The sequence below is a fragment of the Hippocampus guttulatus genome, chromosome 3 (assembly GCF_054856545.1).
Source record: "Hippocampus guttulatus isolate MCC_2025c chromosome 3, RoL_Hgut_1.0, whole genome shotgun sequence".
Classification (NCBI taxonomy): domain Eukaryota; kingdom Metazoa; phylum Chordata; class Actinopteri; order Syngnathiformes; family Syngnathidae; genus Hippocampus; species Hippocampus guttulatus.
Genome location: NC_141263.1, coordinates 29,417,333 through 29,437,239, shown reverse-complemented (window position 1 = coordinate 29,437,239; position 19,907 = coordinate 29,417,333). Strand labels below are relative to the sequence as shown.

The window sequence follows — 19,907 nt, the reverse complement described above, 5'->3', positions numbered from 1 at the left end:
GTTTGGAATTCGGCGATTGAAGTGGTTTTTTCGTGACGTCATAAGTCGGCGCCTCATTCAAGCCGCCAAGGAAAATTGAATTGAACAAAACAAAAAAGGACGAGGGCGTTTAGGTTTACCCCACGTTGAGCCCACTCGGATTGTCCCAGTTCCGAAGACGATCATTGGACTCGGACTCACTTTATTAGCGACTTCTCGGACCTCAAAGTGCGCTTTTCCTAGTCCATCTCCAGTCCGGATATCTTGTGGCCGCTCAAGGGGGCGCCACCTGATCACAACGCACGACTGAGCGGGCGAAGAAGTTGTTTTCCGCTCGACCGTAAATAGAAAAAGGAGCAGAAGAAGAAGACGACGACGAGGAGGAAACGAACGGTGGACGCTATCTCGTCGCGGCGTGTGTGTTTGCTCTTTTCCGCGTGGTCGCGGGCCTCGCCGTGAGCTCGACGTTGTCTCTCTCTCTCTCTCGGTCGAGCATGGCGTACCAGTTGTACAGGAACACCACGCTGGGAAACAGCCTGCAGGAGAGCCTGGACGAGCTCATTCAGGTGAGCAGCAAGCGCGCTACCTGCTAATGCTACTTAGCTTCCGCTAGCCAACCCCCCCCCCCCCCCACACACACACACACACACACACGCACACTAGCCCAGAACATTTATATTCACTTGTAAGCCGGCGGACATGGTTGTTTTTGGGGCGTCGACCAGTACTGGTCCAAAAACAATGAGCACGAAACCGAAATACGAAGCAAAGTGTGGATTTATTAATCATTCCGCCCCTACCGGACAGGAGACGTGAAATGTTTTAGCAACCCCCCGGGGCGGCATCAAGGCAGGTGGAGCCCAGCTTGTAATGATGAACAGATCCCCATAGGTGGCGGCAGCGCGACAATGTTTGGAAACGATCAATGTCTGCGGACATCCTCCACCGGGCGAACAAAAGTGGGAAATGAAGTTAGCGCACATACAGGCGACATTTGAATACCGTTTGTATGCTTCTCAGTGAAACGCCGGCTCAAGAAAAGCATGTGCCAAAGGTGTGTGTGTGTGTGTGTGTGTCCGTGTCGGTCAGACGCAGCAGATCACACCCCAGTTGGCCCTGCAGGTTCTGCTTCAGTTTGACAAAGCCATCAACACGGCACTCGCCAACCGCGTACGCAACCGCGTCAACTTCAAGGTGAGTCCGCACTCCGTCAAATATGCCGATAATCGCGCTATCGCTATTTCGGACGTGAAATCGTCGCCTTTGTCCCGCTTGCAAACCGGGCGGATGGAGGGTTACGTTTTGACGTTGCGGTTGTTGTTGTCAGGGTTCGCTGAACACTTACCGCTTTTGCGATAACGTGTGGACGTTCGTGTTGAACGACGTGGAGTTCCGGGAAGTCACCGACCTCGTCAAGGTGGACAAGGTCAAGATTGTGGCGTGCGACGGAAAGAGTAAGTTGTCACGCGCGCGTGCTCAAAGTTTCTGGACTTGAAAATCCTGTTTCCAGGCCCTTAACTCATTCACTCCCAAAGACGTTTTTAAACGTCTTTTCAGACTTGGTCCAGAATTGGCTGGTACTGAATGAGTTAAAGTTCGTGGAAAAACATTTCGGTATAGTTTTGGGAGTTGGGGGGCGCACGCGCCTGTGTACATATGCATATTTACTACTGACAGTTATTTGGCTTTCAGGTGAATTTTCAGGACAAACCAAAACTGCATTTACCGCTTTTCTTTCAATCAATTGTTTGAGATGATGTCATCCTTCTACTTCAATGTCTTTAGTTTCCTGATATACCCGGAGCCTGATTTTTGTTTTTCTTTTTTTTACATTTTTCATAAAGATTACCAAACTTTGTGCGTGCGTGTAAAAAGTCATTGAATTTTTTTAAATTTGATTTTTTCCAGATTCTGGCTCCAATGCGGCAGAGTGACCACGCCCTCCACCAAGAGCCTCAAGTGTACATACGCGTGTAATTCGCCTGCGCGTGTCAACTCGCAGCGTTTTATTTTCGTCTTGTTTTCTACCTTGATTAAACTTGAATCCAAAAAAGCTCCTGTGCATTTGAGGCGAGCGATACCCCTCCGTACCACCGGGCGGCGCTACCGATCGGGCGTTGCTCATTCCGGGAACCGTTTAAATCGAGGAAAAAAAGTCGCAGCCCTTTGTAACGACAACAACAACCAAGATGGTTCATTTAGTCTTTCCGCCAGAGTAGAAGTTCACGATTGGACCAAAAATAGGAGCCCGCTACTGAGCGGTGTTGCGTCCAAGGACTTGGAAAATTTTCCGAGGCCGAGGCCAAGGACCAAGGACTGATTTTGAAACCGAGGCCGAGTCGAGGACATGTATAAAACAATGCTACCATACCACTTGGCGGGTCTTCGTGATTTGCAACAGCCCTCCATCATAAGCCCTTTGCACTCCCTAACGCTCGAATGAAGTCTTTTTATTCAAAGAGTAGAACAGTCAGGGTCCGTGTTATTTATACTGAGAAAAATAAAATAAAATCATATGGTATACATTTATGAATGAATGTTTTAGTGCAGAAGTAAATCAACACTCAACAGGCATGACGTGGCACGGAACACAAGTTGAGAAACGACTGCTTAGAAGTCGATCGGGTCTACTTATTCAATTGCATATGATAATAACACAAACGACAACATATACGTACAATGATAAAGAAATGCTGCAAAAATTGAAATCATTCAGGAGCAGGCCCGAGGATTTGGGAAATTCACGCTAACCGTTTTTCGGTTCCGTCGGATTACCCGATGGGAAACCGCCATAACAAATGTCGGGTTCCGTAAACGTTCATCACGGGAACTCGTTTTTCTATTTTGACTAATATTCATAATCAAGAATTCTGACACTCAAAAGTAGAATGTTTCAAGGGTCAATGTTTGAAAACGATGCATTAACAATGAACAGCCGTGTACTCCAGGTTTAGTCCAAAAAATAAATGGATCAAAAACTGGTGTACTCACGTGGCATCATCAGAGTATTTTTTCCAATCTCACACTGCAAAGATGAATTGACTGGTAATCATTAATCCAGGTAAGTATTGGTGCGGCTTGACAGCCTCTTCCCGAGACGACGCACGTGTAATCTACGATCAATTTGACGAAAGAATTTAACACACGTCATCATGAGTTCTACCAACAGTTAACATGAGCATTACTACACCTTGTGACGAATGTTTTATTCATAAAGTTACCATGCTACAACCAGTAAATTATAGAATAACCGATAGTTTCGTAATATTTTTCACAGCGATTAGCCTACAAATCTAATGACCAATTTGCCTCGTAATGGTGCCTCGCGTCGTATCTCGCTCTCGCGTTCTGTGCATACGTCACAGGTGAGTTTAGTGATACGCCCTTTGGACGATTCATACGAAAAATCTGACTAGCATTACTATTTCTTAAATATCGTAATTAGTAGACCTTGGTGGGGGGTTTTTCCGCCGCCATCTCAAACTTTCATCCGCGCGAATCCTCACTTTGCGGACTAAAATAACAACCCGCATGCGCACATAACGTCATCTGTTGCGTCTCCCCCCCCAACACTGAAAACAAAACAAAACGAAAGTAAATTAGAAAGAAACACACTCACACACCACACCGCATCACAAACACACTTACAGGCGCAGTGAAATCGCGTTGATCACACAGTCAACTCGCGCGCGGTGACTTTTATAGTTCAACTATTTTTCGGTATCGTGAAAATGACGCCACGGAAGCGACACGCTACCGGTAACGATTGTTACTGCGAAGTCCTCGGGCTTGCCGTAGTTTTTTTTGTTTGTTTGTTTTGACTGAGAAATGTCCTTGCGTCCCCAAAACGCACATTGTTTGGAACCGTGCGTCCCGTGGGAAAATGATGCGTCTAGGACGCGGGACGCAGAGGTAACGATATGGCTGAATCTCTAAACATTCTCCGAGTACTGCTAGTATAGAAAACGCGTGTGTGTGCCTCGTCATTTCAAGACACAACAATAATAATAAATAATTAAATCAACCACGATTTCAAACTATGTATTATCAATATTCATTATTCCAAACGTGAGAACGCATTCAGCAAACGTAACTGGAATCGAGCAAAAGGACTCCGAATCCCAACGGCCAAACCCGGAAGTGAAGTGCCGACATGATTGACTCCAGCTGGAACGCAAATGACTTGGTTCAAACAAACATTCTCGTGCGACCGCACACACGTGACGACTGTGTAAAAATAACTAAATAGAAGACACCACTGTTACGGAAAGGCTTTACGCGCTATTTAAACTGCCGATCGCGAACGGAACGAACCGTGATTGAAACTAACTGTGATGCCGCTCTTTACACGTTGCGCGCTAACTGTCACCCGTCGGTGGCAGACCCGCCCCCTTTTAAAACGACAGAGTTAACCCATCAATATGGATGTCGATGGAATTTATTCGATTCCTTCGTGATTTTTACGGTCCTTGTACAAGGGATTCGAGGCTCCAATCCCTCATTGTGCCCGAGGACAGGCAATCCGAGCCCTAGGACCAAGGATTTGACTCCGAGTCAAGTCAACAGTATTTCTAGAGCACTTTCAAACAGCCATCGCTGCATACAAAGTGCTGTACGTGGAGCAATTTAACATGCACAATAAACAGTAAGACATATCGGTAATAAAGGCGGTAGAAAGCACCAAACGGTAAAACCGAGAACAAATCTAAGTCGTGCTGAGTCGAATGCCAAAGAATACAAGTGAGTTTTGAGGCGGGTTTTGAAGATGGGCAGCGAGGAGGCTTGCCGAATGTTCAGTGGGAGCTCATTCCAGAGAGAGGGACCGGCAACAGAAAAGGCTCCATCCCCTCTGAGCCTCAGTTTAGTTCTTGGTACTTCTAATAAGGTCTGGTCCGCAGACCTGAGGCGCCGGGCAGGTGCGTAGGGGCGGATGAGCTCAGAGAGGTAAGGTGGCGCGAGATTATTCAGAGATTTGAAAACAAATAAGGGGATCTTGAAAAGAACTCTAAAATGAATGGGGAGCCAGTGAAGGGATGCCAGAGTAGGAGTTATGCGCTCCCTCTTACGAGTACCAGTCAAGAGGCGAGCGGCGGCATTCTGGACCAGCTGAAGGCGCTTCATGGAGGACTGGCTGACTCCAAAGTAAAGGGCATTGCAGTAATCGAGCCGGGATGTGACAAAGGCATGAATTACTGTCTCAAAGTGTTCATGTGAGAGGAGAGGTCCGGAGGACCGGAATGAGGAATACGTCTCTGCTACCGAGCGGATGTCGAGGATTAAGCACATTGCATGTCGACCGGCTCGAGAGACGAGACGAATATCGGACGTGAACGCAACGCGCTCGAACGCATCGATGGCCGAAGGCGGCGGCGGGGGCGCCCCAGGAAATCATTCGCGCGCATCGAGCTGCGACGTGGGCGCAAACGAGCAGAAAATGTGATGAGAGCGCACTCTGTGCGGTTGACAGTGAGTCACTCGAAACCAGGTCAGACTCTGCGACGCTCGTCACTTCCTGTGCCGAGCGCCCTCTCTCGCTCCGTCGCCCCGCTGGCAATAGCCGGCGACGCGGATGGCGCGGCGATTCCGGCCACGTTACGCCAGTCATGCGCGCCGACCGGTAAACGTGGGCCACGCGGGCTGGTCTCGGGCTCCGCGCGCGCGCGTGCTCAGTGTGCTCATCTCGCTCTTCTCCCGTCCGACGGCCCGTCGCCGTTACCGACGGCCGACCCGATCGACTTTATGTCGCCAGTCAGCGGCTTTTGTCTGCGGGGGGGGGGGGGGGGGGGCCCTCCGGAAGCCACCGTCCTTTCATCCCGACGAGATCAAACGCTGACCTAGAAGCTTTCATGTGCGCCAAAGTGGGTCGGGCGTCACACTTCGTCACGCCGGCCGGTCGGCCCGTGCGGTTTACCGAGGAAGATCAAAGATGACGTCGGGATAAAGGCGCCGAGGAACGCCGCGTTCTCGTCATTCGCTCGCCTCGACCTCCGGCCGCACCCGAGGAGCCTCCCCGAGCGAAGAACGGAAGATCCCGCCCGGCCGCGACCATGCTTTCCATGCCGAACGCCGCCGTCGCCGCGGTAAGTCCGTCCGGCTTACGTTTGCCCGCCATCGATTCGCCGCGATCCATACCGAGCGTCGGCAATCGTCGGCACGTACGAGGCAAACGGGTTGCCGACGAGGGCCCCGAAAATTGCCGGTCGATGAGGATTCTTTGATTCGATGAGCGGCGACGTGTTCAGGTAGCCATGACGACGATGGTGGCGTTGCTGTCGGGGGGCACGGCCAACGCGGGGGCAGACGGCCGATCCGGCGAGTCCTGGATGGCGGAGACCCAGACGGTGTCCCTCGAGCTCAACCCCGACATCTTGCGTCCCCCCGAAACCTTCCGGCCGCTGCAGAACCACTCCACCTCACCCTGGACCTACAAGTAGGCACGCACGCCGAGAGACGTTTGTTGGCATTTGTGACGCCGCTTCTCCCCCGCGCCGCTCAGCGTGTCGCAGGACTCGTGGGTGTTACCGCCGGTGTCGGAGGCCCGCTGCCTGCTGCGCGGCTGCCTGGACTCCGACGGCGCGGAGGACCTGAGGCTCAGGTCGCGGCCCATCCTGCATCAGGTTCTGCTGCTGCGCCGCCTCAGGTCGCCCGCCGGCGCCCCGCGCCAGAGGGGGCGCTACCGCTTGGAGCCCCGCCTCGTCGCCGTCGGCTGCACGTGCGTCAGGGATCGGGAGCCCCGGCGCCCGCCGCCTTTTGGATGAAATGGAATCTCCTTTGTGAATAAAGATTGAACGGAGGAAACGAAACTCCTCGGTGTCGTTGGCCGGAAGACCCGGGGGGGGGGGGGGGGGCGAGCGGAGGACCGAGATCGATTCATGCAAAAAGGGATCCCAGTTTCACACTCCGTTCTCAGATACATTTCCATTTCTTTCGCCAAAAACGGGATGATCGATGATGAACGATCTCCTCTGATCAAGATCGGGAGTTCTCGCGCCGGGAAACGGACCGAAAGGCAACGGTTTACTCGGATGAATCCGTGACATTTTAAAATCAAATGATGACGTTTGCACCGTTCCTAGAAAATCAATCTTTGGGTGAGCTCAATTTAAAACAGGCCCGCGGGGGTGACCGCTGTGTTCCTTGCTGGGGGTGGGGGGCAGGTTCCTCACCCAGAAAGTTCCCTCCCTAAAACGTCCAATGTGGTCACTCGAGAGGTCCGAAGTTCTCCAAAGGGGTTTTGAGGCGAGGAACCACCTTAGGGAGCCTTTGTTTGTACAGAAGCTTACTTTAGTTTTGCCCTGATGTCAAGTGCAGGAGATTTGGGAACTTGGGAAAGTTGAGAAATGACCGGGGGGGGGGGGGGGGGGCATCAAATGCACAAATTGACTTTTGGGAGCTTTTAGCCATGTCAAAATGCTAATTCTGTCATCGATGAGTTAAATCCCCTTTTTCTCAGGGGGGTCGGGGGCGGGTGCAAAGGGACAAGATTTAAGTCGGGTGGGTTGTTGTGCCACTGGTTTAGTCGTCTGACTTGGTTCGCGCTTTGTATCAATTGGCGGTAATGCGAATTGTTTGCCGAGCGCCGCCATGAAATTCTACCGGAAAAAGAAGAAGAAGGAGTAGAAGAAGGAGCCGAAGCGGAGAACAATGGCGGCGCCCGGTATAACGCGCGGCGTCTTGTCGGATGTTGAGAAGAATCTCGCGGAGTAGAAGAAGAAGGAGCCGAAGAAGAAGAAGTAGAAGAAGAAGAAGAAGGGGCCGAAGAAGAAGAAGCGGAAGCGGAGAACAATGGCGGCGCCCGGTGCAACGCGCGGCGTCTTGTCGGATGTTGAGAAGAATCTCGCGGAGGAGAACGACGGGAGGAAAGCCGTGCGTTTGCTCGTGCTCGGCATGGCGGGATCCGGAAAGACCACCTTCGTTCAGGTAGCGCTCCAAAGAAACGGAGCAAATCTTAGCGCATTTAGCTCAGCGATGCTAACAGCCCAGCCCGCCGACGTCGTCCCTCCAACAAGGTCTATCGAACAACCGAACCCGCCGAGTTCTGACTCGCCGCGACGCTGTCCGGATAAGAGCGCGGAACGTTTTTGATTCCATTTCTTGATTCAGTTGGCGAAATGTCCACTTTGCGACTTGACGTCACAGCGCGGCTGCTGCGAGGGCTTGCCCGCGACACCTTTCTTTCTCACGTGAAAACCTTGCCGTCAGTGCCCTTTTTTAGTCCACACTTTGAATTCGATCCACGCAAGTGGGATCGGTCGTCATTGATCTTTTTCTTGGATCGAAGTGTTCACGTGGTCGGCGTCCGGCGGCATCATCACGGAAGCTCCGGTGCGTCCGTCGCCGGCCGCCCTCGGGCCGCTCGCTTCCCGTCCTCGCCGGCGCTTGACGCGCCCTTTGTGCCCGGCAGGCGTCGTCCTTCCCCTGCGTGGTGGGCTACGTCATGGACACGTCTCGCCGCGTCAGCCCCGTCACCTTCATGTCCAACCTGCAGGTCGGGAAGGCCGCCGCCGCTCGGGACGTTCCCCGATATCCACCCTTGTCTTTGCAGCATCCTCTACAAGACCGAGCCCCCCTTCATGGCGCTTACGAACAAAGTGAGTCGCGTCCCGGATCCTCCTCGCTTCCGGAGCTTTTCGGCGGGGCCCTCGGACCGCGTCCGGCTGACGGCAAAGCCCGCCGTCGAGGTCGATGAGCCCCGAAGGCGGAGACGAGCCGCGCCGTGGCCTCGGGCCGCCAGATATTCCACCCGCGGGCCGTAGTTTGCCCACCTCTGGGTTAGCCCGTCGGCTTCATAGTGCTTCACCGAGCTACGGGGTTCGATTGCGCCTCCGGCCTCCCCGTGTGGCGCTTGCATGAGACCACCATCATTGCCACCGTCCCGAGCGTCTCCAGTGAGCTTGAGGTGCGTTTGTCCCACCGTGCTCAAAAAATAAACAAAATACTGAGATGGAGATGACATGCACTTGGACTCCAGTTCATCGAGTCCACCACGAGGCAAAGGAACCGTCCATCCAGACCGTGGTCTGATGTCACTGTTTTGGCCTTCAACTGCACATAATGGCTCATCTGGTTTCAAGCAACATCGTTGCACGGATGAGGACCTCGAGCCTGCCTTTGCGTTGTGTGCAGGGGACGCGGCTGATCCTGGAGGGCGCCAGCGACGCCGGGAACATCGTGAACAGGGCCCGGGCGAACCGTTCGAGGGTGCCGTCGTTTTAACCCGTACAATTTCAAAAATTGGCCCTTGTACAGGCATTCGGGTTGATGCCTCATTTTACGTTTACTGCCCGAAGACGGCAGTCGGTGAAAGTGAAAGATGCGGCTTAGTCCAGGTTGAATTCAGGCTGATATCAGGAACCTGTTCTGGCCCGGCGTCGGGCCGCAGTAGGGCCAGATACGCTTTCACAATGCGGCTCAGATCTGGGCCGAATGCGGCCCGCATCGCGGATGCCAGACGCTGGCCACTGCGGGACCGTCGTTCATTGAGGTACCGTATGTGGGCCGAGTGGACGCGCCGTGTCTGGCCCGGAGCTGGGCCGGACCAATTTTGCCGACTGGGCGGCGGCTGCTATTAAAATGGATCAAAAGCAAAAATGTGCGCGCCCATCTGTTTGTCACCGCTGAAATGTGAGTTGAGCGTGTGGGTTGTCGGGGCGGGGGGCAAAAATGGCCTTTCGTGCGCCTTGGGACTGGAAAAGAGCAGAGGAGCGGAGAAAGACTGCGCACCTCAATTCCGCGGCGGGCGCCCCGCCTGCTATCGATGAGAACGGAGGACCGACGGGAGCGGTCGCCAGGTTCGTCCTCCGGAAGCGGCTCAATGAAAGGCGCTGCCACAAAATGAATGGAGTGACGCCGGTGCAGAAAGGGTTCTTTTTGGCAGGACCTCTGACTGTTCAATCACCGACATTTTCACAAGTGATGTGTCGGTCGCGAAAGAGCCGGCTCTTGGGAGTGAACGATGAGCCGTTTTTAGACGAGAAAAACCGCCCGTGTATAGTAAGGCGTTTTTAGCCGAAAAAAACGACCCTGTATAGTAAGGCGTTACTTCGGGCTATAAAAGCGCCTTACTATACGATGTCGTTTTTTTCGGGCTATAAAAACGCCTTACTATACATGGTCGGAGTTTTCTTTTCTAAAAACGCCTTACTATATATATGGTCGTTCTTTTTCGGCTAAAAACACCTTAGTGTATATATGGTCGTTTTTTCGGCTAAAAACGCAATGGTGTCAAACTTATTTCACATGGTGGTCCACATACGACCTCGGTAGATGTCAAGTGGGCCGGACCATTAAAATGATTCCATACTTTGCTATAAACAATTTAATGAACGTATCTTTTACAAACCATTTCATGAGGCACCTTCCATTTCCTTCAACAAATGTGCAATTTACTTTTATCATTCACATCAATGCATTGCAACTGATCCCATTGATTGTACAAACTTCAACCCCCGCCAGAAGACTTTGGAGGAAGACCGACGAAACGGGAGAAGACTGAGCCGACCGGCTCTCCGAAGGGCGAGCCCCAAAATTTTAGACTCATCGGGATCTTCGAACAGCCGCCGACGAACGGACGAGACGAGCGCCGAGTCGGTCAGTCCGGGCCGAGCGGCGGCGCGGCTCGCGCCAAGAGTCGGAGGAGGGCGTCGGCCTTGTACGGAAAAAGTTTCTTGCCGTGCAGCCTGGCCAGCAGGAGGCGCAGGCGCAGCAGGCAGTCCCGCGCCGCCCCGCCCGAGGCATCCTCGCCGGTCCGCCGCCCTTCTGGGCGACGCGGCGCCTCGGCGTCCAGTCGCCGGCACGAGGCGGCGAAGCCCCGCCGGTCGGTGCTCAGGTAGCGCAGGTAGCGCAGCAGGTACTCCAGGAAGCGGGTTTCCGCCGACATGAGGAAGTCCAGCAGGATGCGGTGGTCCCACCGGACGGCGCGCAGGAGCAACAGGAAGTGGCAGTGGGGGTTGCAGCCGGCGGCGCAGGGGTCGTCGGGCGGCGCCGAGCCGTCTCTGCCGGGGGGGGGGGGGGGGGGGGCGCCAAGCGCGGTCAAGGCGGAGCAGCCCCCCTCGCGCGCGCAAATCCGCGGAGGTGCGTCGGCGCGCGTACCTGAGCCGGAGGAAGATGAGCAGCGAGGCTCGGGCCGCCTCCATCAAGTCGTCGTCCTGCTCGGCGAACAGCAGCGGGAGGACGGCGCAGTCGTGGGCGGCGTCCGTCGGCCGCACGCCTTTGTCGCGCAGGAAGCGCCACAGGGCGGCCAGATGCCGGCGCGCCCCACCTGAAAAGCGCACCGCGGCGGCCTCCGTCAGCTGTTTGCGGCGACGGCTCGATACGAAATGTTACCGCTCTCACTCGGGGCGGCGGCGGCGGCGTGGCGCTGGACGCTCTTGATCACCAGCAGGCCGACGGCACGCAGCATCACCGCGTCGCACCTCAGGTCTTCCCCGCCGCCGTTGGCATAGCTCGTCCCGCCGAAAAACGCCGGCGACTCCACGCGAACGCTCGGCAACCAGTCGGCCGCCACCGCGTCCGACACGGCGGCGGCGAGAACGCCGACGTCGGCGCCGCCCTCCGCCGACGCGTCCAGCCAGTCCTCGCCGGCCTTGCGCAGCGCCGCCCGCTTCAGCAACAAGGCCAGCCTCTTGCCGACAAAGTAGCGCGGCGCTCGGTTGACGGCGGCGAGCAAGGCGGCGGCGTGGACGTGCGTCAGGTGCGCTCCGGTCCCGGACGCCGCGAGGATTTCCAGAAGGTCCAGCAGCAGGCAAAAGGTGTCGGCGACGGCCCCCGCGCCCCGGGCGCGCCGGTCCGCGGACAGGAACCTGCGAGCCGCGGCGCCGACGCTCGCGTGGAAGATCGTCACGAGCGTCCCGACGAGTTCTGATGGATCAAAAGGCAAAGCCGTCCGGTCGCTGTCATCGGCGTCGGCGGAAGGACGCGCGACCTTTGACCTTGACGACGGTCGCGCAGAAGTTTCTGGAGGACGGACGTCAGCGACCACAAACAGGAGTCCAGTTCGGGGCCGGCGGGCGAGCCGAGCAGCGCCCGCTCGCACGTCCCGCGCCACGCGGGATTAACCGCGCCCTGTCGTCACATACGTCGCCGTGTCAATCGCGCGTGCGGAAGCGCGACCGCGACAGCAAACGCGAGTCATCGAAAGGCAAAACACACGCGCGCGGACACGTGACGTATCACCGCGACGTCATGTCAAGGAAAGCGGGGGTGGGCCGGAGGAGCTCGGGCTTGCGGAAAAATATCCAATTTGGATGCCTGTGCGCTCTTTCGCCCAGAAAGTTATCGTGTAGTACCCCCCCCCGTACCGCTAGGGAGCAGCAACAGCGAGCCAATTGCCTTGTGTTTCGACGAGAGACGAGCACATTTGTGACGCGTGAATGCAGGACGACGGTGAAATATGAAAGATGATCAAATACTTTTTTCTTTGTGTTAGTTAGTTAGAGTACTTACAGATACTTGCAGTTGGTAGAGGACACACGCGGAGGCGCTCTTGGCAGCCAAGTGACGCAGCACTTGGTGTTCGCAGCCAAACTCCGCCACCTGCGGCGCGTTAGCCTTAGCGTTAGCATTAGCCTCAGCTCCAACGTTCCGAGCGAGCCGCACTCACCATCCGAGACACGACGTCCGAGTCCCGAAGCAGGGCCTCCAGCACGTCCCGGCGGAAGCGGGCGTCGCGCGGCGTCCCGGCCGTCGCCGCGGCGACCGTCCGGCCGACCAGCGTCAGAGCCAAGCAGCTCGCGTCCGCCGCGCCGTCGCGACGGTGCGCGAGCACGCCGTCTAGGATGGCGCGCGCCAGCTCCTCGGCGTCCCGCTTCGGTCTCGCGGTGTCGGCGCGCGCGCTAAGGCAACGCCGATAAACGTCGACGAGGACGGCCTCGAGCTCCCGAGGCGACCCGTCGGGGGACGTCGTTGTCGCCGTCGCCATTTTCCTCCCGCTTCTTCTTCTTCTTCTATGTTGTGGCGGTTGGCAAACAACTTGCGGCGCATTACGCCAACGTCTGAAATGGAGTGTGGTGGGCCTGCACAATCCTACGGAGCCCCTAAGGGGACATGGAAGGAAAAAAACAAAACTTTGCGAGACCTCGCAATGTTTTGTTTTTTTCCCCGCCCCGCTCAAAAAAAAATCTCTGTTTCGCAACCAACAAGCACAGAACACTACACGACGTTCTTTGAACTAACGTAGTATTCGAAACATGAAATAATAGTGTATAAACCCCCCCCCAACAACCAGTATTTCTTGAAGCATTTACAGTTTTCAGAACCCGAATCATCTTCATTGGCCAAGTATGTCGAACGCACAAGGAATTTGTCTCCGGTGACCGTTTTCAAGTGACCGGTAGCGGTACTTGTAGTACTGTATTTTTTTTTGTTTGTTTGTTTGTCGAGTCGCTTAAAAGAAGGAAATAGAATCGACGTGAAAGTTAGTGCGAAAAGGGAAGTTTCAGAGGGCTCTGCGCCGATGCGTATTTGGAAGGCAGAGTCGCCGCTTGGAATGGAAACGGATTGACGCGGGGCAGGAAAAATGAAGAAATCTTTTGTCAACGGACGCTACGGTTTCTTCTTTACTTTCAAACGTCGCCCGCGGCGCCTTTTGAGCACGACGGCTCCGATCCGCTCGGATGCTCTCCTTTCCTCCGGAACGGCTTCAAACGACAAAGGGTTCGTTAGCTAAGAGGGCAAAGTGGCGAAGATCGCACGACGGTCGGTTTTTTACGCGACGTATCGCGTCGTGTTACTTTGCGATTCGAGAAGGTAAAAGTCAAGCGCCGCGTTACAGCTGCGGCTGTTGTGAAAGCGCCGCAGTAAGGCAACGGCCGCTTTTGTCGCCGACGGAACGTTTTGTCCAATGCGACAGAGCAAATACTCAAACGTTTCCCTCCCCGCTTTATTATTATTTGTTGAATAGAAAAACATTCCACTTGGACAGAGTCGAAGGAGAATCCAATACCAAATTAAAACGAGAAAGACGTCATTCCGTCGTCACACGTGGCCCGAAAGCGCAAGCCCCCCCAGAGTTCCCGCTCAATTTTGCGACTGCGGGGCCCGCCTGAGACGCCGACGTTGACTCAACAACCGAGAGTGTTTCGCAAGCGTCTCTTTGTGTGTGTGTGTGTGGGGGGGGGGGGTGTCTTTGGTGAGTCGTCAAAGTCAATCAATTAGATGCGAAATTCAGCCGTTGTCGAGGGCCCGGAAAAAAATGGCCGACGACATCCGCCGGCGCCTCGAACGACCGTTTGAAAATTCAAACCGGCTGCGCGCCGGCGCATTTGGCCGGCGACGACAATCCGCCGGCCATCTGCTCGCGCGTCGGCAAAAAAGCCCCGAACGCAGCCAAAGTGCGATAAATGGGGCGCGGCGGGCGTCCCCGGCGTCAGGCCGTCCGCAGCGAGGCGTTGACGGGCGGCGCGGGGCCCGCGGCGTTCTTGTCCAGCCAGAGCCGGGCCAGCTGGCGGACGGAGCCCCGCGAGGACGCCCGGGACCCCAAGCACATCTCGTACTGCCTGGGCCGCAGCTCGGGGTCGCAGGTCACCGGGTGATGCGCGTGCACCACGCCCGGGTCGCGGGCGCGGAAGGGCGCGGCGGCGGCGGCGCCCGAGCGCAGGAACTTGTCAAACAGGTCCACGTCCTCCAGGCCCCAGCCCCGGATGGAGGTGTCCAAGCCGCCGGCGCGCACCAGGTCCCCCTTGTGGGCGCACACCACGCCGAAGCCAAAGTTCCTCCACAGGCCCGCGTCGGCGCTCAAGGCCAAGCGGTCGGCGGCCGCCCGGCCGGCGCCGCCGGCGCCGTACGCCACCTCGGGGTCGTACTGGCTGAAGACGATCGGGAAGTAGGCGGAGCGGCCCGCCGCCGCGTTGGCCCTGCAGCGCTGCAGGAAGTCGGCGGTGAACAGGAGGTCCACGTCGCAGTAGAAGAGCAGCGAGCGGTCGGAGAAGCGCGCCGTGCCCGCCTCCAGCGCCAGCGCCCGCGAGAAGGGGCCGGCCACGGCTCGGACCTCCAGCTCGGCCCGCGGGTACCTGACGTGATAGTCGCGCATCAGCTCCACCTGCCGGACCCGCTCGCTGGCGTTGGCGGCGTCGAACAGCAGGACCAGCAGCTTGACGTTGCGCTCGGGGATCAGGCACACGCGCTCCACGTTGGCCATGAAGCGCGCGAAGACCTCGTAGCGGCCCGACAGCGGGACCAGGATGTTGACTTTCTCGTGCGGGCGCTCGCCGGCGGCCGCCGCCGGCGCCGCCCGGAAGGGGACCAGCATCTTCAGGAAGGAGAGCGAGTCGGAGGCGCGCTGGAGAGCGGCGGCGTCGGTGGGCCGCTCCTCGCGGAACTGGATGCGGCTGAAGCTCTGCTGCAGGTAAGCGTGCCGGCGCACCGGCACCGTCACGCTCTTGCCTTTGTGCTTCTTGTAGAGCAGCAGCAGGTCCAGCACGTACTCGGCGCCGTACGGCGGGTTGACCCGCCGGTAGCCGTACCGGATCTCCTGGAAGTCGATGACGCGCCCGCGCTTCTCGGCGTCGGCGTTGATCGTCTCCATCACCTGCGGCGGAGCGGCAACGGCGGCGTGAAAACGGCGCTTTCGACGGCACGTCGGAGGAATCGGTCGGGTTTTTGGTATTTCGGTCGTAAGCGTCCCCCGCCCGCGGCCCGCCGACCTGCATGACGATGTCGTCCAGGGCCCGGCGCTGCGCCGCGTCGGTCCCGCGGCGGGGCGGCTGCCCGTCCCGAGCGGAGAAGAGGTGCCCGGCGCTCAGGAAGTCCCACTCCGGGACGTCGCGGCGGCGGCGGGGGCGGAACCTGGTGAGGGAGGGCGGGGCCCCCAGACGCCGGTCCTCGCGGCCCGGCTCGGCGCCGCCCGGGCGCCCCATCTGGACCAGCTCGCGGTGGAGGCGCACGCTGCGGTGGCGCAGCGCCGCCGCGCGCCGGCTCAGCAGGTAGGCGTGCAGGCGGTACTGGTGGGCCGGGTTCTTGTTGGGGTGCAGCGTGATGGCCCGGTGGATCTTGCTGCTGCGCAGCTCGCGGATGAAGCCCGTCTTGTCGGGCTCGTAGTTCTCGTAGAACAGCTGCTGCATCTGCAAAGACGGCGAACGTTTCTTTGCTCGACGGATTCGGCCCACCCCAAGCGTTTCCGCGAGAAAGCGGCCGGCCGACTCGGAGAGGGCGTGGCGATTTCGGTCCCGCCCCAAAAAGGGGCGGGGCGGCAAAGACAAGGGAGGACGCCTTCGCGACCGCAGCGGTCGCGGGAGATTTGACGTGCTAAGGGACGACGCCCAACTGGGGCCCGCCGAGGAGACCAGACGAGACTCCGGTTGGCAGGGGATGCGGCCGTTCCCTTTGTTCAGCTGCTCGCCCCCCCCCCCCCCCCCCCCGCAACAACGAAAGATAGCCGCGGCCGAGGGGCGCTCTCCGTCTTCCCGCAAAGCCCTTCTGGCGTGGCCGCGCTCCCAGCCGGCAAGAAGCGTGGGGGCTCCCAGCTGGAAAGGGGGAGGACGGGGGGGGGGGGATCTATGAGGCAACAGCTGTCAAGCGTTCCCAAGCAAACACGGGCGGGTCCGGACCTTGCGCCCAACGTCCAAATTAAAGCCTTCTCCAAACGCGGCCCCCTCGGTCAAAGTGACTTCTTTTTTCCCCCTCCCCCCACCCGCCGGAGGTAATTATAGCCGCGCCGCGGCCATCCGTCATCCGAGTCGGCGCCGCGCGCATGTGACGAGGAAGCTCGGTCCCGGCCCGGCGCTCCACCCGCGCCCAAACGATCGAGCCGGGTCGGGCTAGCGGTTGCATTTCTCGCGCGTCGGCACAGGAAGTGGGCGGAGCTGTAACCCCGCCGCCCGGCAGGCGGGGCTCGGGGGCTAATGACTGCGCCGTCTGCGGCTTAGGAGGAAGCGGGGGGGGCTTGGGGCCGACGCGCGGCCCCGTTGCCGACCTGCCCTCCGGCGCTAAGACGCTTAGCCGCTAATCCGCGCTAATTGGATGCTAGCGGCTTCGGCGCACCGCCGGGATGTGGGTCGGCAAGGTCGCGGCTTGACCCCGTGGCGCCGGAAAAAGCTTCCCACCCAAAATGGACGCCGTGACATTAATTCGGCCAGCTATGGGGGGGGGGGGCATTTTTCAAATAGTAGATGCTTTGTGAAAACGTCTCCCCGAGTGGGATGTCACCCATTTGTTTGGATGGTTTTTCCACTGCGTCGGCTCGCTTCTGCAATTGGTCCCTCCGCTCCACAGAACGCGAGCGGAAGCGCCCGTCCGCACTTCGACAGCTCTGCGCTTTATTTGCGTCGACGCGTGGCCAGGCGGGACCGGCGACGGCGCGGCCACCTCCGGCATGGGGGCGGCGGGCGAACGTCTCGTGCGTGGGGAACATTCACGAGAGCCGCGAGGGGGCGGGGGGTCGATCCGCCGCCGTTGTCACGTGGGGAACAATGGTGCTTTGTGTTCCCCGGGGACTCACGCGAGGATCCCGTGAGGGCCGCCCCAGCCAAAATAGTGGGGGGGTTGGAAAATCTGTCACTTTTTTGGGGGGGGGGGGGGCGACAGTAGGTCAAGTCGTTGGTTTGAGAAAGGGGGAGATTCCGTTTGCACAGGTCAAGTCAGACGCGCCACTCGTTGACGATCGAACGCAGCAACCTCGAAGAAAGGGGTCCTCCGCTTCGCGCCATCCGCCGCGATGGGAGGCCCCTCGGGTGCTTTTGCAAAATCGGACATCTGCTTCGACTTTTGCAAAACAATGGAGCGCATTTGGGGCCAATTTTCGGTTTGAAACGCCGTCCCGTTTTGCAATCAAAAGGGTGGAAATTCCAACTCCGCGCCGGACGAATCGGCGTCACGGCCGCGTCGGGGGGGGATAGGCCGCCAATCGACGGCAAAGTCCCCACGTGGGCTTTAGCGCGACGCCTCCGCGGCTCGGGTGGAATTTGTTTTCGAGCCGACTTGAAAAGGACAAATGCCGTAAAAAGCCGAAGGCGGCGTTCGAGTCCGGGTGTTGAGTTTCAGAGGCCCCTAAAAGGAGCCGCCCGCTGGTCGGAAGCCGCGGCGCTCCCTTTCAAATATCGCCACGTAGCCAGAAAAAAACCCCCAAATGGAAAAACTGCTGCCCCCCCTCCGAGCTCTGAACCTTCCCGGGAGCGCCAAAGGGAACGGGCCGGAACCGACGGCCGTCCGTTAGCCGCCGCCGGTCGTAGCGAGCGTCCCCCCTCCCTCCCCCGTGGCCAAAAAGCGCCGGAAGGCGAAAGGCGGGCGGGGCCGCTCACCTCGTAGGACCACACGCACTGGACCCCGGCGAAGCGCCGCACGCAGCGTCCCACCTCCACGTCTTCGTGCGCGGTGTACATCTGGCGCAGGCACTGGCGCAGGTGCGGCACCACGCGGCGCAGGACCTCGCGGCTCATGATGACGCCGGGCCCGCCCATGCAGAAGTTCTGGCCGGGCTCCAGCGCCAGCTTGCCCAGCTCGTCGCGGGCGCCCATGCCCGTCTGGCCCAGGAAGACGGGCGCGCTGCCGTTGAGCCGGCGCAGGAACTTCTCCAGGCGCCGGCCCTTGACGTAGACGTCGTCGTCGGCCCGCATGAACCACTCGTAGCGCTCCAGGTAGTGGTCGTGCATGTACTTGAGCATCATGAAGGACTTCTTCTGCGGCGGGTACGAGTCGTCCACGCCGCTCAGCGCCACCAGCGGCACGGGCGCCGACGCGTCCGAGCCCTCGCTGGAGAAGAACTCCACCCGGCCCGGGATGCTCCGGGCCCACGTTCTGCAAAGAAGAAGGGAGAAAAAAAACGTGAGCCAAGCGTTTTGTTTTGAAATGCGATTAGCCTCGATTGGTATTCGGCAGATGAATCGGTGACCAAAGTAACTCGGTTGCAGCCCACTCGTCATGGCGGGAGGTGGGCGAAGGGGGTCGACTTGGGTCACTCCGGCCGACTTTGGGGGAAGGGAGTGCGCTTTCGGGGTACGAACGAGGCTTCGGGTAAGCTCGTCGGCGTGCGCGCGCGCACCTACCTGTGCGCGGCCACGGCGCGGCTGTTGAGGTACTTCTGCGCGGTCATGACGCCCACGAACAGGAAGTTAGTGGAGCGCGCGGCCCCGGGCCCCCCCGCGGCCGGCGAGCCGTTGTCGCGCGGCGACCGCGGGGCTCCGGCGCCGGCGCGTCCCTCGCCGAGGCCGCAGCCGCCCGGGTTGGCCTTGGCGAGCTCGGCGGCCTTGGGCAGGATGAGCCTCGAGGCCAGCGTGAAGCCCAGCACCAGACCCAGCAGGACGCCGAACCAAGCTCTCCGGCTCCGAGCCGCCATCGCTCCCGACAACCGTGAAACTTCAAATCCGACGAGGAAAGCTGCCGAGCGTCGGCCGCGCGCCTTCTGCGTCTCGCTCGCTGGTCCTCCTCCTCTTTCTCTTCTTCTTGTGCCCGCGTAGCATCCCCGAAAAAAAAAAAAAACGATTCGACGCGAGTTGCCGGCGTCCGGTTTTGAAAAAGCGGCGGCTCGGCTATTTCGCCATGTCGACGGCGCGGCGTCCGGCGTCCGAGTGCCACCGCGCCCGAGCTTCGCGGGCTTCCGTACCAGGCGAGCGCCTCTTCCCGGCGGGCGCTCGAGAGGCGTTCACGTCACGCGGAAAAAAAAAAAAAGCACACTCGGCCTCGGGTCACAACCGCCCTCACTTCTTCATTTGACTCAACATTGGCCCAACTCAAAGGACACCGAAGACACTCATACGTTTGGAGAGGAGCTTCCTTATTTTTCGAAAATACGAACAGGTCCGTTTCTTTCGGAAGGACTAACGAAATGTGTTGCCTTTGCAAATTCGCGCCCAAATAAACCCTGCTTGCGAGTAGGATCGCTTTGGTTCGTTTCCATTTAACCCGCTCTCGGTTTGGCCCACAAATCGAGTTGATTCTGAACGCCAGAGAGAAAGCGAGCTTCTCCTTGGGGATGCGTCGACGTGGAGTCCCAGTTT

General features: G+C 58.3%; 5 protein-coding genes across 15 annotated transcripts; 3 read left to right on the top strand and 2 right to left on the bottom strand.

Moving 5' to 3' along the window:
* The first annotated feature begins 333 nt into the window (after nt 1-333).
* gtf2a2 (general transcription factor IIA, 2) lies at nt 334-2,969 on the top strand. Its single transcript, XM_086108155.1, has 4 exons — nt 334-545; nt 1,069-1,173; nt 1,307-1,433; nt 1,888-2,969. The coding sequence occupies exons 1-4, from the start codon at nt 474-476 to the stop codon at nt 1,911-1,913; spliced, it is 330 nt and encodes a 109-aa protein (XP_085964281.1). The 5' UTR covers nt 334-473; the 3' UTR covers nt 1,914-2,969.
* A 2,793-nt stretch (nt 2,970-5,762) lies between these two features.
* Nucleotides 5,763-6,782, top strand: LOC147208187 (interleukin-17F-like). The gene is made up of 3 exons (XM_086108154.1): nt 5,763-6,059; nt 6,222-6,409; nt 6,476-6,782. The coding sequence occupies exons 1-3, from the start codon at nt 6,027-6,029 to the stop codon at nt 6,735-6,737; spliced, it is 483 nt and encodes a 160-aa protein (XP_085964280.1). The 5' UTR covers nt 5,763-6,026; the 3' UTR covers nt 6,738-6,782.
* Nucleotides 6,783-7,463: 681 nt separating this feature from the next.
* LOC147208186 (uncharacterized) lies at nt 7,464-9,570 on the top strand. Of its 11 annotated transcripts, none has more exons than XR_015100574.1 (3): nt 7,464-7,899; nt 8,261-8,304; nt 8,384-9,570. XR_015100574.1 is itself a non-coding variant. In XM_086108129.1 (3 exons), exons 1-3 carry the CDS (start codon nt 7,765-7,767, stop codon nt 8,666-8,668), a joined length of 363 nt encoding a protein of 120 aa, XP_085964255.1. In that variant the 5' UTR covers nt 7,464-7,764; the 3' UTR covers nt 8,669-9,570. The 11 variants fall into 11 exon arrangements, 2 of the variants coding, with proteins under 2 accessions (XP_085964255.1, XP_085964254.1); XR_015100570.1 differs by adding an exon at nt 8,083-8,176 and having other exon boundaries at nt 8,261-9,570; XR_015100567.1 differs by adding an exon at nt 8,083-8,176 and having other exon boundaries at nt 7,464-7,988; nt 8,261-9,570.
* Nucleotides 9,571-10,282: 712 nt separating this feature from the next.
* lins1 (lines homolog 1) lies at nt 10,283-13,115 on the bottom strand. Its single transcript, XM_086108120.1, has 6 exons — nt 12,581-13,115; nt 12,424-12,513; nt 11,910-12,042; nt 11,314-11,838; nt 11,071-11,239; nt 10,283-10,973 (listed from the first exon to the last, which is right to left on the bottom strand). Exons 1-6 carry the CDS (start codon nt 12,896-12,898, stop codon nt 10,571-10,573), a joined length of 1,638 nt encoding a protein of 545 aa, XP_085964246.1. The 5' UTR covers nt 12,899-13,115; the 3' UTR covers nt 10,283-10,570.
* A 725-nt stretch (nt 13,116-13,840) lies between these two features.
* Nucleotides 13,841-19,533, bottom strand: chsy1 (chondroitin sulfate synthase 1). The gene is made up of 4 exons (XM_086108119.1): nt 18,957-19,533; nt 18,213-18,708; nt 15,621-16,037; nt 13,841-15,505 (listed from the first exon to the last, which is right to left on the bottom strand). The coding sequence occupies exons 1-4, from the start codon at nt 19,244-19,246 to the stop codon at nt 14,345-14,347; spliced, it is 2,364 nt and encodes a 787-aa protein (XP_085964245.1). The 5' UTR covers nt 19,247-19,533; the 3' UTR covers nt 13,841-14,344.
* Between the last annotated feature and the right edge of the window lie 374 nt (nt 19,534-19,907).

Bases quoted from the DNA above. Each gene is read 5' to 3' on its own strand.
- gtf2a2 (XM_086108155.1), top strand. From the start codon at position 474: ATGGCGTACCAGTTGTACAGGAACACCACGCTGGGAAACAGCCTGCAG. The intron at 1,174-1,306 runs GTGAGTCCGCAC...TGTTGTTGTCAG, and splicing joins GCAACCGCGTCAACTTCAAG to GGTTCGCTGAACACTTACCG. The intron at 1,434-1,887 runs GTAAGTTGTCAC...GATTTTTTCCAG, and splicing joins TGTGGCGTGCGACGGAAAGA to ATTCTGGCTCCAATGCGGCA.
- chsy1 (XM_086108119.1), bottom strand. From the start codon at position 19,246: ATGGCGGCTCGGAGCCGGAGAGCTTGGTTCGGCGTCCTGCTGGGTCTG. The intron at 18,709-18,956 runs GTAGGTGCGCGC...TCTTCTTTGCAG, and splicing joins CGCGCCGTGGCCGCGCACAG to AACGTGGGCCCGGAGCATCC. The intron at 16,038-18,212 runs GTGAGCGGCCCC...CCGTCTTTGCAG, and splicing joins AGTGCGTGTGGTCCTACGAG to ATGCAGCAGCTGTTCTACGA.
- LOC147208186 (XM_086108128.1), top strand. From the start codon at position 7,765: ATGGCGGCGCCCGGTGCAACGCGCGGCGTCTTGTCGGATGTTGAGAAG. The intron at 7,900-8,383 runs GTAGCGCTCCAA...TGTGCCCGGCAG, and splicing joins GAAAGACCACCTTCGTTCAG to GCGTCGTCCTTCCCCTGCGT.
- lins1 (XM_086108120.1), bottom strand. From the start codon at position 12,898: ATGGCGACGGCGACAACGACGTCCCCCGACGGGTCGCCTCGGGAGCTC. The intron at 12,043-12,423 runs GTAAGTACTCTA...ATGTGACGACAG, and splicing joins TCTACCAACTGCAAGTATCT to GGCGCGGTTAATCCCGCGTG. The intron at 11,839-11,909 runs GTCAAAGGTCGC...TTGATCCATCAG, and splicing joins TCTGCGCGACCGTCGTCAAG to AACTCGTCGGGACGCTCGTG.
- LOC147208187 (XM_086108154.1), top strand. From the start codon at position 6,027: ATGCTTTCCATGCCGAACGCCGCCGTCGCCGCG. The intron at 6,060-6,221 runs GTAAGTCCGTCC...CGACGTGTTCAG, and splicing joins CGAACGCCGCCGTCGCCGCG to GTAGCCATGACGACGATGGT. The intron at 6,410-6,475 runs GTAGGCACGCAC...CGCGCCGCTCAG, and splicing joins ACCTCACCCTGGACCTACAA to CGTGTCGCAGGACTCGTGGG.